This window comes from Rhinatrema bivittatum, chromosome 4 (assembly GCF_901001135.1).
Source record: "Rhinatrema bivittatum chromosome 4, aRhiBiv1.1, whole genome shotgun sequence".
Taxonomy (NCBI): domain Eukaryota; kingdom Metazoa; phylum Chordata; class Amphibia; order Gymnophiona; family Rhinatrematidae; genus Rhinatrema; species Rhinatrema bivittatum.
The window spans coordinates 363,545,965-363,564,895 of NC_042618.1; the positions used below are offsets into that span (position 1 = coordinate 363,545,965).

General features: G+C 39.5%; 1 protein-coding gene across 2 annotated transcripts in view; it reads right to left on the reverse strand.

The window, feature by feature from the left end:
* Positions 1-18,931, reverse strand: part of TAMM41 (TAM41 mitochondrial translocator assembly and maintenance homolog) — a 127,536-nt gene that overhangs the window by 59,969 nt on the left and 48,636 nt on the right. For both annotated transcript variants that reach the window (XM_029600781.1, XM_029600780.1), the window contains exon 5: positions 802-947. In XM_029600781.1, coding sequence (XP_029456641.1) covers positions 802-947 — 146 coding nt within the window. The remainder of the gene's footprint in view (positions 1-801; positions 948-18,931) is intronic.

Consider the following 18,931-nt stretch of genomic DNA (forward strand, 5'->3'; position numbering starts at 1 on the left):
TTCTTGAGCCCGTAAATCAATCTAGCTGATGTGTTCTGAAGCAACTGTAATTTTTTAAGTTGATAATTTGGTAGACCCAACAGTAAGGAATTACAGTAATCAATTCCAGATGTTATAAATGCATGAACTAAAGTCTTCAAATCATGTGGTTCCAAAAAAGGCCGTAATCGCCGAATAAATCTACGGTAGAAAAAAAGCCTTCTGAATAATAGAAGAAATTTGAGGAACCATAGTAAGTTGTGAATAGAGAACCATTCCCAAAGTAATTATAGTTATCACCATTAATTTGTAGCATTCTCATATATCATGCTACTTTGGTAGAAATCAAGGACCCTTGACAGCCAGTTTTACTTAATTTTTTTTCAAAGGCTGTAGCACTATATGTAATAGTATTTTACACACAGAATTGCACATTTCATCATACCAAAGCTAAATAATTGGTTTTCCATTCTACAATACTACATTAGTAACATTTCACTTTACACAGTGCTGTCTCCTCAAATGGTGACACCCCCCCCATGGAGACTAACACTCCTAAGTGGATGGCATTGAATGTTAGATTTAAAAAGCTTAGCTTTAGTTTAACAACCACACACTTTTGGTATGATCTGTACTTCTACTTAAAATAACGACTAAGTTATAAGAACAAACTCATCCTTAGTCCCCAAGTAATGCAGTGACAGCGAGCCCATGGAAGGACTGTAGAATGAAATAAATAAGCATAATTTCTTATTTTCTGTATTTAAAACTCATTTGCTAAACTAATTTCCCTAGCTGCTTTAAGAGCACATTGCAATTTACCTCTAACTTGCCCTGATGTTGCTTATATACCACATCAGGACACTCCTGTAATATGTTATTGTACAGCTTCTGAAAGCGTAGCATGTTGGGCTTCACAATGTTCAACACTTTTGACCTGTCTTCCCCAATTATCATTCTGAAATCACCTAATCAAAAGGAAAGAAAAGAAAAGGAGATAAGTTTGCAGAAAGTCCCTCACATGAAATCAGAGGGGTACCTAGAGTATTAAGCACCTGGGGCAGATATTTCTTTGGCACTCCCCACCCACCATATATAATTTTAAAATGTCCTAAATAATGTTGAAATATTTCAAAACAGCAGACATCACATAACACCCAATAATTAAAACTAATAAGGATTTAAAAATCTCCCGCACTCCATATGTGTCATCCTAAGTTTGTTGTAGACTGGGGGTACGCATAAACACACATACACACACAATATGCTCCCTTTGCTTGATCAGAGACAGAAGGAGTGTGTGTGTGTGTGTGAGAGAGTGAGTGTGTGTGAGACACACACACTTCCTCTGTATCTCTTTCATACACACGCAAAAACTGAACTGGAAACCACAAGCCAGATTCTGTATGCAGTGCAACGATGGAAAAAAGAAAATCACTTCCTCAAAACAATACAATCAAGAAATATAAATCAATCAGAATAGTAAAACAATTCTAAAAAAAAGTATACATTTCAAAACAGCAGAATAGAATAATATTCAATAATTAGAAGCTCCTATACAAATTTTTAAAAATTTTCTAACCACTGATAAAATATTTCAAAACATCAGACATCAAATAGCACCCAGTAATTAAAACTAATAAGGATTTTAAAAATCCCCCACGCTATACCTGTCACCCTGAAATTGTTGTGAACTGGGGGTAGACACACACAAACAAAATATGGTCAGTCTCTCACACACAGACATTTTGTGACAGTGGGAGCCTGAGTGTGAGTGTGAGTGTGTGTGTGCACGCATGTGTAAGAGACAGACACACATTTCCTCCATCTCTCTCTCACACACACTTCCTCTCACCCCACCCCGCACTCAGGCACCCTCTCATATACACAGGCACACGTGCGCACACACACTCTTCCATACACTCACAGGCATCCTCTCAGACACACACCCACACAGGCTCTCACAGAGACACACACATATATACATAGGATCTCACACAGACACACACACAAGCTCATACACATCATGGTCTCCTGTTCTTTTCAAGCTGTAGCGGGGTGAGCTCCACCATGGCCCAAGAGCCTCCTATCTTCAGGCCATATGGCCCACCGATCTTCCTGCTGGGGTGGGGGAGGGAGCAGAAGCTGTGTGCGGGCATGCCTCTGCTCCCTCCCCCCCCAGCAGGGAAGATCGGTGGGCTATATGGCAGCAGGAGTGACTGCAGGCCGCCGGCTGATTAGGCTCCACCAGCGGCCTGCCGCCTCCCCGGGTGTGCCGCTCTAGGCCTATTCTCTTTGGCTGGCAGGGCTTGAGCTCCCTGCTGTCCGCTGCTCCTGATTGGAACGTTTCTTCTTCCCGGGTGACAAGAGATTGATTGGTTGCACAGTCGTTGGCACCCCCCTTCTTGTCGTCACCCAGAGCGGAATGCCCTCCTGGGCCCCCCACTTTTAGCATGCCGCTGCATAAAATCTCAAGAATATGTAGAATACAAAGCAGGGCTAGAGATCATGAGGGGTGTTTTATCCAGACCAATCTGGTTGACTATTTTATGGTAAACTGCATCTCTTCACTACATGGTTCTTCTAAACCCTCTCCCCAAAAATATATATACCATATTTTTCACTCCATAAGACGCACTTTTTTTCCCCCAAAAGTGGAGGGAAAATGTCTGTGCGTCTTATAGAGCGAATATAAAAATAAATAAATAAATAAATAAAAATTTAACTACAATCCCCCATCTTCCTGACCCCCCCCCTCCCCCCAAGACTTGCCAAAAGTCCCTGGTGGTCCAGCGGGGGTCCGGGAGCGAACTCCTGCTCTTAGGCCGTCGGCTGCCAGTAATCAAAATGGTGCCAGTGGCCCTTTGCCCTTACTATGTCACAGGGGCTACCAGTGCCATTTTGATTATTGGCGTGGGCCGTCCATTGCTCCTACCATGTGACAGGGGCCAACCAATGGCACCGGTAGCCCCTATGACTTAGTAAGGGCAAAGGGCCACAGGCGCCATTTTGATTACTGGCAGCCGACGGCCCAAGAGCAGTAGATCACTCCCGGACCCCCGCTGGACCACCAGGGACTTTTGGCAAGTCTTGGGGGGGGGGGGAGTAGGAGGGGGGGTTGTAGTTAATTAAATTTAAAGGATTGGGGTGGGGTTTTGTTTTTTATTTTTTTTTCCCCAAAGAGAACGATAAAAGTTTTCTGATCTGGAGAGTGGACCGAAATGGCCCTCCCCAGACCCGAAAACGAAATGGGGACAGAAAAAAAATTGTATGCACACCCCTAATTTGCTCCATAAGACGCACAGACGCCCGGGAACAGAGCCAGTTTAGCACACCATTTTTTTTTTTTTTAATTTTCCCCTTCTGAATCCTAGGTGTGTCTTAAGGTCAGGTGCATCTTATGGAGCGAAAAATACGGTATATATTTGGAGAGACGGTTTGTACACACATACATCCACCTCATTCCAAATACAGAGCCATGTTTACTAAAATTTAATTTTAATTTAGATGTGTGTTAGTGGACATTGTTAATCTCTGTGGTGTCTATTTACTAACAATGCATGCCCGCAAACATTTACACATTTCATTAAATATATCCCCATAGTGTTTCGCACCCCAAACTCCTAATTACGGGTAAGGTCTTTGCCGCTCTTTAAACTAATGCAATTTATTTTCCCCTTGTTCTCTGTGCCTTACATAAAAGCACGTCTGAGTGGCACCTTTAAAAAGATAATCCTTTAGGGTAAAGGAGGATGGGCACAAGCTCTGCGGATCTTTCCATTTTACTGCTGAATAAAACTGAGGAACTTGCTGCAACAAATATAGTCCAACTTAAACAAAAGCAGAGTGTTAGACATTTTTTGAATCTATCATTCATAAGTCATACTGAGCGGAGAGATCATTTTGTTGGTCTGAAACTATATATTTTTTTAAACATTAAAAGCCTCAAGGAACCCAAACACTTTTTATGCAGTTATCATATATTGTCAGATCAAGAGAATCCATAGCAGATTCCAACATGTGATGGATGGAATGTTTTCTTCCTCCCTCCTCCCCACCCATTGGAGAGGGTCAGTTCCTATTTTCAGTATTATTATTACCTTTTTAGCCAAAATGATTGCTATATAAAAACAATTTTGTGTGATGTGGGTTAAACTAACCCTCTTCAGTTGTGCACAATATACATAAACTATCATCCCAGATAAACCACATGGTCAACTGGTCCTTATCTGCCAACATCTATTATTATTACTATGTTAATTAACATTTCCATGTTTCCTATATACTTTGGGGGGGGGGGGGAAACCCAATACTACTTTGTGGCAGCTTCATACCACACATAAGAAAATGCCCTCTCCCAGCTTAAAACACCAACACAGACCAGTCTAGTCTGTCCATCTGGGACTTATTTTCTGTATCTCTTCTTGTTGCCTGCCAAGATCGAACAGACCACCCCTCCCATCTCCAAAATGGAGTGGGCATGACATCACTTAATTGATGCTCTGGCTCATTTCCACCACTGACTCACTTCACAGCAATGTCCAACAGGTAAGAAAGATCAGATAAGCCTACAAGGCTCTCAGTGCAATTAAAATGATTGCGTTAAAGAAAGATGACAGCATGCGAGGCCCGATTTATGAAGGCTCATTCTGTAAGCACAAAATGGAAGGAAAACCATCTTGAAGCATTTCACAAGGTCTGGATAGTTACATGCAAAGATAAATGGCAAATGACAAAGTACTAAAGTCATATGCTTATACATGTCTAGTGAATTTATACAAAAATACATTCCACTCAAAGAAGGAAGAAGTGCATGTTATGCAAGGAAATGCTGTCATGGAACAAATGGGATTCTTAGACTAGGAATGTTTCCTTTTCAGCAAACAGAATTGCCACTGGAAAGTAGAAACATGTGATACAAAGCCTGGTGCTAACAAGGGACTGCAACCTGCAAGACTTTCAAACACATTAGCACATACATTCAGCTATTTCAGTGGTCAGGGCCATTTGCCCAGTCATCAAGATACAATAATCATCATTCAGTCTTCATACAGTGAAAATATCCTCTCACTTTAAATTACGATTCAGTATTGCTGATGTTTACAGTTTTAGGTCCTACAGGAGAAAGTTTATATGATGCTGTGAAGGACTAAAAAAAGAAAAAGTTTTGTGATCTGTGTGTTTCAGGGGCTGACAAAAGTGCAAAAATGTGTTGCCAAGTCACTCTGTACCGAAGGTGCATACTTAAGGTCTAAAGAGCTTTCTCACAGTGTTACTGCAGCTTTTTAAAGGAGAAAAGCAGTCAAGTCATGCAGTTTTCCAGCATGAGTCATCTTTGACTTCCTTGCCATAAGCATCTAAGAGGAGGCAAGGGAGCATAAAAGTTGAACAAAATAGGACTGTTAGCATTCAGACTGCATCACTCCTAGTTGCAGAGACAGTGGCTGTTCATGACAGCTGAAAACATTAGGCAAAACATAAGCAAGTGTAAGTGTACAGTCAGAAATGTCTGAAGATGCATTTATGAGGAAATGATACATAAAGCACCGATTCACATTCTTAGACAACCTCTCATTATCAACGCTGCCAAAATGATTTACGAAGCTACAAATGAAATCTCTTTATTGCCAATCTTCTCCAATCATGTTTGGGGAGAACAACCAACTGAAAAAGCTCACTGAGTAACTAACAAACATGGACACGGTCACTATAACAACTAGCATTAAATCAAATGAAACGATTTTGAACCTCTCTACAAATCAATGTTTTCCTGTTAAATTATAACAGGATTCAATATTCTAGTAACAAGGGAGCACATTTGTTTTCTCACACATACAAATTGCCATGTTTATAATCTAGAGTTGGGTAGACACTGTCCATTTTTTTTTAATTTTCTTGCTGGTATGTCCAATTTTTTAATAGGAACTGATGAAAACAACTTTGGATGTAAATTATTTATATTTCAGTACCTCAAGGTGAAGTATGAAAAGTGATTGCTGATGTAGCTGACACTAGAGAGAAACCTCATAATCAGGCCGATACAGTAAGGTTGAGCACCCACTTTCCTAAATCGCGCCCAGCCACCTCTCCTGGGCATATGATACAGTATTTAAATGAGGGGTCGCATTAAAAAGGAGGCACTAGGTGCCCCGTAGCACCACCTTAGCAGCAGAAGACCAGGGGAGGTGGCTGTCAGCGAATTTGGAAAATAGACGCTCAATTTTACGAGCGTCCATTTTCCTAACCTGTGCACAGCTTGGGTTGGGAAAATAGACGCTCATAAAATTGAGCATCTGTTTTTCTAACCTGACCATCAATCAGCACACTTTTTAAAAAATGTTATTTTGTTTAACCTTTTGGTTCCTCCGACTTAATATCACCATGATATTAAGTTCTGAGTGCAAAATGTGTGGATCAGGCGCATATTTTTTTCTGTATTGGAGTGAATAGCTAATAGCCTCATTAACATGCATTTGCATGTGATGAGCCCTATTAGTTTATGGGGGGTTTGGACGCGTGTTTTGGACACGCTAAATCCCTTATTGTACAAGGGGTAGTGGACGTGCGTCCAACCTCAGGTTAAACAGTATGCTCAGCTGAGCGCGCTTTACTGTATTGCCCTGAATGTTCCATCGGAATTTGTTGTCAGTTTGGCTTCCATTGCTCTTAAAAAGAGTTTTTTCATTTATGAGGATCATTTTTATTTTCAAATTTCATGAGTTGCCATGAGTGCTAGCATGGCCCTTTCGCTGGCCAGTTTTGAGAAAGATTAGATTTATGTCTCACCTTTTCCTGACCAAATTTGCACACGGTAGTGATTCATTGATGACATTTTCTGCTTATGGAAAGGCACTGAAAATCAACAAGCAATTTTATATATGGCTAAATTCTTGTGAATCAAATATTCTATTTAATATGTCAAAGTACTATGGAGATTTATTTTCTTGATTTATGGATTACCAAAATGGGTTGGACTTTTTCAACACAAAACCCACTGATTGTAATGATTTTCTGCACTATTCTAGCGCTCAACCTCGATTATTAAAAGACATTTTGCCATTTTCTTAGTTTCTCCATTTCAGATGCATTTGTTCAGATTTAAAAAGGGCTCCATGGGTGATCCGGGAAACTACAGACCGGGTAGCCTGACTTCAGTGCCAGGAAAAATAGTGGAAAGTGTTCTAAGCATCAAAATCACAGAACATATAGAAAGACATGATTTAATGGAACAAAGTCAGCATGGCTTTACTCAAGGCACGTCTTGCCTCACAAATTTGCTTCACTTTTTTGAAGGAGTTATTAAACATGTGGATAAAGGTTACCGGTAGATGTAGTGAATTTGGATTTTCAGAAGGCATTTGATAAAGTTGCTCATGAGAGGCTTTTAGGAAAAGTAAAAAGTCATGGGATAGGTGGCGATCCCTTTCGTGGATTACAAACTGGCTAAAAGACAGGAAACAGAGAGTAGGATTAAATGGACAATTTTCTCAGTGGAAGGGAGTGGAGTGCCTCAGGGATCTGTATTGGGACCCTTACTTTTCAATATATTTATAAATGATCTAGAAAGAAATACGACGAGTGAGGTAATCAAATTTGCAGATGATACAAAATTGTTCAGAGTAGTTAAATCACAAGCAGATTGTGATAAATTGCAGGAAGACCTTGTGAGGCTGGAAAATTGGGCATCAATATGGCAGATGAAATTTAATGTGGATAAGTGCAAGGTGATGCATATAGGGAAAAATACCCATGCTATAGTTACACAATGTTAGGTTCCATATTAGGTGCTACAACCCAAGAAAGATCTAGGCGTCATAGTGGATAACACATTGAAATCGTCTTTTCAGTGTGCTGCGGCAGTCAAAAAAGCAAACAGAATGTTGGGAATTATTAGGAAGGGAATGGTGAATAAAACGGAAAGCGTCATAATGCCTCTGTATTGCTCCATGGTGCGACCCCACCTTGAATACTGTGTACAATTCTGGTCGCCACATCTCAAAAAAGATATAGTTGCGATGGAAAAGGTACAGAGAAGGGCGACCAAAATGATAAGGGGAATGGAACAGCTACCCTATGAGAAAGACTAAAGAGGTTAGGACTTTTCAGCTTGAGAAGAGATGGCTGAGGGAGGATATGATAGAGGTTTAAAATCATGAGAGGTCTAGAACAGGTAGATGTGAATTGGTTATTTAGTCTTTCAGATAATAGAAAGACTAGGGGGCACTCCATGAAGTTAGCATGTGGCACATTTAAAACTAAATCGGAGAAAGTTCTTTTTTACTCAATGCACAATTAAACTCTGGAATTTGTTGCCAGAGGATGTGGTTAGTGCAGTTAGTATAGCCGTGTTTAAAAAAAGGATTGGATAAGTTCTTGGAGGAGAAGTCCATTACCTGCTATTAATTAAGTTGACTTAGAAAATAGACAATGCTATTACTAGCAACGGTAACATGAAATACACTTAGTTTTGGGTACTTGCCAGGTTCTTTTGGCCTGGATTGGCCACCGTTGGAAACAGGATGCTGGGCTTGATGGACCCTTGGTCTAACCCAGTATGGCATGTTCTTATGTTCTTAAATTGAGATCAAAACATTTTGCACATGAATTTGTAAGGCATGAATATCCACAAAATGTCATTAAAAATACTTATAAAATATCTCTTTTTTCATCAAAAGAATGTTTGTCAAAGCAATCATCAGGTATATTAACTTATGTGTTAAAATATACATCAGCTTCATCCAAAATTAGTGATAAAATATGTACGAATTTGTCATTATTAAATTTATATCATTGCTTTGCAAATAGCCATTTGCAAATGGCTTACATGCGGGGTTGAATTTAATACAATTTATAAGTCTGTTATGTCTTTTTAAGTGATAACAAACAAATGACTTTGGGACATTATCACTGAGGACACTGTAAGACATGTGGGTTAATGCAAATAACTAAAATTTTTTCAGAATCCCACAATGAAGAGTTTATTTTACAACTTGTTCTTCAAATTTTGCAGTGTATCTTATTTGTCCATGTTCAAAATTATATGTGGATAAGACCAAAAGGTCTTTGTGTTAAAAAAATACTTGAACACAAGAATTGTTTGTTAAATCAACGATAAGAGGCTCCCATAGACATTCATTGTTTAGATCATTCTCAATTTTGATGATCTCTGCTTCTTAGTTATTGATCAAACAGCTAAGAGAGAAAGAAGAGGGTATCGTGATTTGGAATTAAGTCAGTGAGAGCAAAGACCGATTTTCAAATGAAATACAATGAAACCTATGAGTTTAAATTTTACCATTAAATGGAGTTTATTTTTGTGAATGAGCAGAATACGTTTTTGCAATTGGTCCAATCCAAATACTTTCTACGTATTGGTGAATGAACAGCATTCAGTCTGACTGGTTCTTTTGAAAATTTTGTTTAATGTACTTTGATTGAATTATTCAAGTCACTTGATTTTTTTTTTCAGCCAATGAGATGGGGTTCCAACATCTAAAAGTTTGTCTAAAAAGCAGCCATGATTGTGAGTTGCTCACTTATGAAGAAGACATAGTAGACAGAAGTCACTTGTAATGTTTGCTATACAACGTTGTACCTGAAAGGTAAGTTCTTATTTCTTAAGTCTCTCTTTTTTTGATAAGTGATTAGTGAAAGCCTAATGATCCTATTCTCTTTTGAAGATCTAGTTCTTGATGCAACCATCTGTACAAAACACTGGCCATGTCAAACCACTGTGCCATTGCTCACAATGTAAGGAGCTGTATCTTGATCTCTGGATATCAAGACTGGATTTAAGACAAGTTAAGACAAGTTTTTCATAAAACTAGCCAGTTTAGATTTAACAAGAAAGGGCCCTCCGCCGGGGCGGCCGTTCCCCACCTTTCCTCTCTCTTTCTCGCGCAACCAGATGGCCGGGGGGGGGGGGGGGGGTCGAAAGACCCGGCCCGGCGCAGCACGCCACACGGCGAAAAGCAAAAGAGCGTCAGAGTGGGGGGGAGGAGGAGGGCTTAATCTTCTTCGAGGCATAGCGGGGCAGGGGCTTAATGCTCAAAAATCCTGGCGGTCGGTGCAGCCGGCGTAGCGAGATTCGAAAAAGGTCGGGATGGGTTCCAGGAGGAGAAGTCTGTTCACTCTGTTCAGCCGGGCCGGGCGGACCCTGGGTCCGAGCTGGTTTGCGAAAACAGTCTTTTATTCTGGCCTCCACCTGCGCCGATCCGTTACGCGGATAACCGTGTTAATGTGAATCGGTTATTTACAATTTCGAATAATAGAAGGACTAGGGGGCATTCCATGAAGTTAGCAAGTAACACATTTAAGACTAATCGGAGAAAATTCTTTCGGATAGTAGATAGTAGAAAGACTAGGGGGCACTCCATGAAGTTAGCAAGGGGGCACATTTAAAACTAATTGGAGAAAGTTCTTTTTCACTCAACGCACAATAAAGCTCTGGAATTTCTTGCCAGAGGATGTGGTTAGTGCAGTTAGTATAGCTGTGTTTAAAACAGGATTGGATAAGTTCTTGGAGGAGAAGTCCATTACCTGCTATTAAGTTCACCTAGAGAATAGCCACTGCCATTAGCAATGGTAACATGGAATAGACTTAGTTTTTGGGTACTTGCCAGGTTCTTGTGGCCTGGATTGGCCACTGTTGGAAGCAGGATGGTGGGCTTGATGGACCCTTGGTCTGACCCAGTATGGCATTTTCTTATGTTTTTCACTCAACGCAAAATAAAGCTCTGGAATTTGTTGCCAGAGGATGTGGTTAGTGCAGTTAGTGTAGCTGGGTTCAAAAAAGGTTTGGATAAATTCTTGGAGGAGAAGTCCATTAATGGCTATTAATCAATTATTCTTAGGGAATAGCCACTGCTATTAATTGCATCAGTAGCATGGGATCTTCTTAGTGTTTGGGTAATGGCCAGGTTCTTGTGGCCTGGTTTTGGCCTCTGTTGGAAACAGGATGCTGGGCTTGATGAACCCTTGGTCTGACCCAGCATGACAATTTCTTATTTTTTAAGTTGGACAAGTCTTGGACTATTTATTATAAAGAAAGATTCATGATTTTTGAGATTTAAATTCAAGATAAAGTTTTACACTATTAAGTGCTAAAAATGTCATTAAAATTTAAAGAAGGCTTTTTTTAGGCTGATTATTCATTAGCAGAGTATGAACCTTTATTCTTACTCCTAGCAGGCTTCCTCCTTTAAACAATTTACTTTTCAAGGGATTTAAAATAAATTTTGAGAGAGTGTGTTGTTTTGCTGTGCCCTTTAATTGTAATAGGATTCAGTATGTGGTGGATAGGGAGTATTGTGCGTGAAGCAGGCTTTACAGCATATCTTTATGCTGATGATATCCAGATATTGGCCTCTTTGGGCTCAGATCTGAAGGAAACTACTTTAAGCATAAAATTAATGCCTGTAAAAATAATTAAAAAAAAAAAAAAAAAAGAGCGGAATGAGTAGGGGCCAGTAAATAGGTTTTGAATACTAATAAGATGGAAGTCTTATGGTTGGGGGGGGGGGGGAGGCAGGAAAAATAGTAAAAGATGTTAAACTGCAGAAGATGGAATTAGAATCAAAAGAGAAGGTCAAGTTGCTGGGCGTTATATTAGACTCACATTTGAGATTATAGTTAAATCTCCCAAACGGCTCGTATCATCTATTTGAAAATGAAATTAGTGTAACAGCTTTGTCTTTATCTGGATCTGGCTATGTTCAACATGGTGGCCTATGCCCTTGTATTCTCCCATATCAACTTTTGAAATGTGTTGTTTATGGGTCTTCCATCAAAAGTGACACGAAAGCTTCAGGTAATTCAAAATACCACAGCTCATATCATTACAGGTAGTCCAAGAAGAACTTCTGCCACTCTGTTACTGTTGCGCATACACTGGCTCCCAGTGAAGGAACATTATGAGTTTTAAGGTTCTATTGATGGCATTTAAGGATGTTGCATGGTCAGCGTCCACCACATTTAAGAGGTAAATTAAAATGGCATGAATCAGGTAGAAACTTGAGGTCAGTGAACAAACATTCGTTACAACTCACTGTGGAAATAAGATTTCAGCAACCTCGGATAGGAAATATATCATATTCATTTATGATTCCACCAGATATGTAGAATAGTTTACCACAAGATCTTAGGGAAGAGAAGGAAATTAGGAGTTTTAGAAAGAAATTAAAAACAGGGCTCATGTCAAAGGGCTGAGAAGTGACTAGCAAAAGGGAAAAAAATCTGTCTATTAATAGTTTGTTTTGTGATTTGTTTTATCTTATATTATTTTATTGTAATAATCATGTTGTAAATCGCTTTGAGAGATATAATCAGAAAGGCGATTAAGAAATACTTTTAAAATAAATAAATAAATATTCTAGTAACAAGGAAGCACATTTGTTTTCTTGCACATGCAAGTTGCCATGTTTACACGCTAGGGTTTGGTAGTTGCAAAACAAGTCCGTTCACCCTTCGTGCACATATTTGTTTCTCTTACTTATTTAGAAATAATTTAGTAAATTGTACTGTTCATAAAAATCAAAGATTAGACATAACACAAGTAGGAACAGCACATATGCCTGAAGAGAGAATTCTGCCCAGATAACGCAGCCATGGGCAACTCATGCAGAGACAGGGAGAACGGTGTGATCATTTTTTAAAGCCAATGTCAGCTGAGGTTAATAAAGTCATTTAACTTGTAAACTACAAAAAGCAAAAATGTTAAACACAGGAATCTCTCTTTATGCCATGAAAGAAAAAAACAATTACAAGCTATAGATATGAGCCAGCCCAATGGCAGTGCTGTGCATCGCCATGTGGAACATCCCAGTTTAATTCCTGGGTCAGCTAGCGATGCAGAGGCAACAACATTCACAGCCCTGGGGGACCAGGGGGAGGGGAAGAGAGTCATGGTCATTATTTAAGGCGACACCTGGTGGCTGGATTTACAGCCCAAGATACAGAGTTCTACAAGGAGCTCTAGTACATGGATCTCAGCCTCAGGACAGTTGCTGCAGTGACCAGACTAGAAATCGTAGGAGGGAGGATCTATTAAAATAAGAGAAAAAAATCCCTAGGCACTGGTTCCAATTAAGATGGAAGAAAAAATGAGAAAGGAGGAACTACTGGGTCAAAATATATATATGCTTATACATGCATCCAGCAGCTGAGGACATGCCTGACAGCTGGTGCCTTGATGGTACATAAACTCTTTCATGCAATCACATAGGAAATACCCATTCTCTGAAATCATTATTACTGGGACTGTATAAATCATAACATTTTCAGAGTAATAAAAATTGCTATGGATGTCACTTAGTTAAAGATAACTCAATAGTTTGCCAGAAAATACTCCAAGTTCCTCAGAATGCTAGGCCTCTATTCCCAAATTCTAATCCCAGCCTTTTATGTATACAGGAGGTCCATACTCAGCTGCAGACTGTCCAGTTAAGTTACCTAGATAAACTTAGCCCGGTCATTTAAACTGTATATTCAACAGTGCTGCTGCATATATCTGAAAAAAAAAACATAAGAAGCATCTAAGGTAAGTTTATCTGGATAAGACATGACCAGACAATTCTGGATATTTGGCAAATTCTAAAATTCCCCAATTTATATAGCTAAATTTTACCCTGTAATGATTAATCCAGGTAAAATTCAACCAGTTAAAGAGGTGGGAAATTTAAACCTTAGAATTTGTTCAGGTAACTCAAAAAAGTTACCCAGATAAATCTCTCTGAATATCTGCTTTTTTTTTTTTTTTTTTTTTTTAAATCATGAAGATGCCAGTTGGTAAAGGATGGCAAATCTTTCTGGCTGAATCCTTCCCCTTCTGCAAAGCAGCTAAATGATAGCCATCTATAATTTAGCCATTTGAAAAAAGTAGGAACTCTCAGTGGCAAAACTTAAGCCAGCAAACAAATTTTCAGTGCTACCCAGCAAAGTTCAGCTGGCTATGCTTAAGCATACAAAAGGCAGGTGTAACTCTAGCCAGCTACATCATAATCAGCTAAGCATAGGTGGATTTTCAACTGCAACTGTAAACGTAAATGCTTAAAATGTAGGCTGCTATCTCGCTGCTGAGTGGCTTACTGAAAAGTCACATCATCCGTTATGAAGATGCTTGCTGGCCCAAACAGACAGAATAAGTCGGCGGACAAAGCTATGAGGGAGCACTGCATGCACATGCTCATTTGCAATTTATACCAGTGGCTCCTATACCTGTCCTTTTGTACATCTAACCAGGCGAAATGTCCGGATATTTTATTTATAGTCAGTCAGCCTTTCCAGTATAAGCTCAAGGTGAATTACAGCATAGGCAACTACATACAAAGTAAAATAATATCCACAAAGAATATGCATAGATACACTTGCATACACTAACTCAACTATATGCAGATATACCTCATTCATATTCATTGTTGATATCCTGAAAACCCTACCAGCTGAGGATACCTGAGCACAGATTTGGGAATCACAGAGAGTTATTCAAAGTCGTAAATTTGCTGGCAGTAGAATTGAGCTCCAATTTTTTTTTTTTTTGCTTCTCAGAACTACTGAACTGAGAATCTGGGGCTTTTTACTAATGCTTCTAACATAAAATAGTAACATAATAATGACGCAGAAAAAGACCAAAATGATCTATTCAGTCTGCTCAGCAAGCTTCCTATGATAGTAACTGCCACTTCATGCAGGTTACCCCAAGCCTTAAGTTAGGGGTAGTAATATTAACAATCAAAACCAAGCAACTTCTTCTGGCAGCTCTTCACATTTAGACTGCAGAATATGTAAAGATGTTCCCTCTTCTGTAATTGTGAAGTGATCTCTCTCATCTCAGCTGGCAGCTGTAAAGCTTGCTTTTCATGTCCTACATTACTCTCCCAGAGTACTACATAGATGAGAGAAGAGATAAAAAAAAAGAGTGGATGATGAATGACTGCTGAAAAGCAGTTTTTTTTGTTGGTTTGTTTTTTTTTTAACAGCATTCCTTCAGTCAAAACAATGACAGAGTATTTAAATAAACTTTCATCAGAAGAAGAAATATTTCCAAAATGATCTAATTAGATAAACATGAACGATTTCAAGACTATTCTTTAACCTGAATGGGTGTAGGACAGCTAGGGATGACAACTGGCTCCATTTGTTTTTTCAAGACAGGTTGAGCCAGTCCTGATTTTACCCCATTAGCTGCAGAGAACCCCTTAGTTGGAAAGAAGTGAAGAGAAAGCCAGAGATCAACTGGTGTCTATAGCATCATGCCAAGAAGTAAACTAGGCACAGTAGATAGGCCTTATGGTCTTTATCTACCATCATATTCCATGTTTCTGTGGACTTGCAGCTCAGATTTCACCAAGTGATTTCCCCAAAAAAGGAGGACAAGTAGTCCATGTATGCAGTTGGGTAGAACAAGGACAGGATCAACCTGTCCTGAAAAAAAAAATATAGCCAGCTGGCAACCTTAAAGCTAGCATACATCGTAACAGGTCGTGAGGAAATGTACATAAATATACATAAGCATGGCCATCACCAGATCAGGCTGTAACCATGCAGGTGTTCATGGCAACAGCAACCTAACTCTAATCAAACTAAGAATACTTTTTATTCACCAGATTTTAGCTAACATTTTAATATACAATCCAGTCAACATGGATAGGGACAGAGTACCAATTACCCCACTACTGACTGGATAAATGTATCATCGGGACATGCTAGAGAGATAACGTTCCTGGATGGAATAAATGATAGCTTTATGGAGCAATTGGTTCAGGAACCGACGAGAGAGGGAGCAATTTTAGATCTAATTCTCAGTGGAGCACAGGATTTGGTGAGAGAGGTAACGGTGGTGGGGCCACTTGGCAATATAGTGATCATAATATGATCAAATTTGAATTAATGACTGGAAGGGGAACAGTTTGCAAATCCACGGCTCTCGTGCTAAACTTTCAAAAGGGAAACTTTGATAAAATGAGAAAAATTGTTAGAAAAAACTGAAAGGAGCAGCTACAAAAGTAAAAAGTGTGCAACAGGCGTGGTCATTCTAGAAGCACAATCCAGATATATTCCACACATTAAGAAAGGTGGAAAGAAGGCAAAACGATTACCAGCATGGTTAAAAGGGGAGGTGAAAGAAGCTATTTTAGCCAAAAGATCTTCATTCAAAAATTGGAAGAAGGATCCAACAGAAGAAAATAGGATAATGCATAAACATTGGCAAGTTAAATGTAAGACATTGATAAGACAGGCTAAGAGAGAATTTGAAAAGAAGTTGGCATAGAGGCAAAAACTCACAGTAAAAGCTATTTAAAATATATCCGAAGCAGAAAGCCTGTGAGGAAGTCAATTGGACCGTTAGATGATCGAGGGGTTAAAGGGGTACTTAGAGAAGATAAGGCCATCGTGGAAAGATTAAATGATTTCTTTGCTTCGGTGTTTGCTGAAGAGGATGTTGGGGAGGTACCCATACTGGAGAAGGCTTTCATGGGTAATGATTCAGATGGACTGAATCAAATCATGGTGAACCTAGAAGATGTGATAGGCCTGACTGACAAACTGAAGAGTAAGCAAATCACCTGGACCGGATGGTATACACCCCAGAGTTCTGAAGGAACTAAAAAATGAAATTTCAGACCTATTAGTAAAAATTTGTAAGCTATCATTAAAATCATCCATTGTACCTGAAGACTGGAGGATAGCGAATGTAACCCTAATATTTAAAAAGGGCTCCAGGGGCGATCTAGGAAACTACAGACCGGTTAGCCTGACTTCAGTGCCAGGAAAAATAGTGGAAAGTGTTCTAAACATCAAAATCACAGAACATATAGAAAGACATGGTTTAATGGAACAAAGTCAGCATGGCTTTACCCAGGGCAAGTCTTGCCTCACAAATCTGCTTCACTTTTCTGAAGGAGTTAATAAACATGTGGATAAAGGTGAACCGATAGATATAGTATACTTGGATTTTCAGAAGGCGTTTAACAAAGTTCCTCATGAAAGGCTTCTAGGAAAAGTAAAAAGTCATGGGATAGGTGGTGATGTCCTTTCATGGATTGCAAACTGGCTAAAAGACAGGAAAGAGAGAGTAGGATTAAATGGACAATTTTCTCATTGGAAGGGAGTGGGCAGTGGAGTGCCTCAGGGATCTGTATTGGGACCCTTACTTTTCAATATATTTATAAATGATCTGGAAAGAAATACGACGAGTGAGATAATCAAATTTGTAGATGATACAAAATTGTTCAGAATAGTTAAATCACAAGCAGATTGTGATAAATTGCAGGAAGACTTTGTGAGACTGGAAAATTGGGCATCGAAATTGCAGATGAAATTTAATGTGGATAAGTGCAAGGTGATGCATATAGGGAAAAATAACCCATGCTATAGTTACAATGTTAGGTTCCATATTAGGTGCGACCAACAAAGAAAGAGATCTAGGCGTCATAGTGGATAACACATTGAAATCGTCGGTTCAGTGTGCTGCGGCAGTCAAAAAAGCAAACAGAATGTTGGGAATTATTAGAAAGGGAATGGTGAATAAAACAGAATATGTCATAATGCCTCTATATCGCTCCACGGCTCCTGGTCGCTGCATCTCAAAAAAGATATAATTGCGATGGAGAAGGTACAGAGAAGGGCTACCAAAATGATAAGGGGAATGGAACAGCTAAGGAGCTTAGGACTTTTTAGCTTGGAGAAGAGATGGCTGAGGGGGGATATGACAGATGTGTTTAAAATCATGAGAGGTCTAGAATGGGTAGATGTGAATCGGTTATTTAGTCTTTCAGATAATAGAAAGACTAGGGGGTACTCCGTGAAGTTAGCATGTGGCACATTTAAAACTAATCGGAGAAAGTTCTTTTTTACTCAACGCACAATTAAACTCTGGAATTTGTTGCCAGAGGATGTGGTTAGTGCAGTTAGTTTAGCTGTGTTTAAAAAATGATTGGATAAGTTCTTGGAGGAGAAGTTCATTACTTGCTATTAATTAAGTTGACTTAGAAAATAGCCACTGCTATTACTAGCAACAGTAACATGGAATAGACTTAGTTTATAGGTACTTGCCAGGTTCTCATGGCCTGGATTCGCCGCTGTTGAAAACAGGATGCTGGGCTTGATGGACCCTTGGTCTGACCCAGTATGGCATGTTCTTATGTTACGGATGACAAAACATTAACAGACAGATCCAATAAATCTGCGCGGAAAACTGTCACTCAGCCTTGAGCGCCCACTTTCCTAACGCGCAACCAGCCACCTCTCCTGGGCACGCAATCAAATATTTAAATGAGGGGTCGCGCTAAAAAAAAGGCACTAGGGACAAACGTGGGTCCCTAGCGCCTTCTTGGCAGTGGGCGCCCAGGAGAGGTGGCTGTCAGCAGGTTAGGAAAACGGACGCTCAATTTTACGAGCGTCTCTTTTCCTAACCTGTGCACGGCCACGGGTTAGAAAAATGGATGCTCATTGATTGAGCCTCCCTTTTCCTAACCTGTCCGCCGGCACACCTTTAACATTTTCATCCTTTTTGTTCCTCTGACTTTATATCGTGGTGATATTAAGATGGAGGAAGTACAGAAGAGCAGTATTTTCTGCTTTTCTGTACACTTTTTGGGCTGATCAGAAATTAACAGCTGCTCTGGGCAGGCATTAATTTCTGAGGGTAAAAATGGGCGTATCAGGTGTACTTTTTTTGGCGGGGGGAATCTGTGGAGAATAACCAATAGCCTTTTTGGTTGTTTTATTCTGTTTCTACATGTTATTATGAATGCTCCTTTGTACATTGCCTAGACCTCTTTGTGTTGGGCTATTCATAAATTAATAAAATCTAAATCTAAAATCATCAAATGCATTTGCATGCAATGAGTGCTATTAGCTATGTGCGTTTTGGATGCGCTAATCCCCTAATGGCATAACAGGGTGTGGACGCATGTCCAAAACATGCATCCAACCACAGGTTAAACAGTGTGCT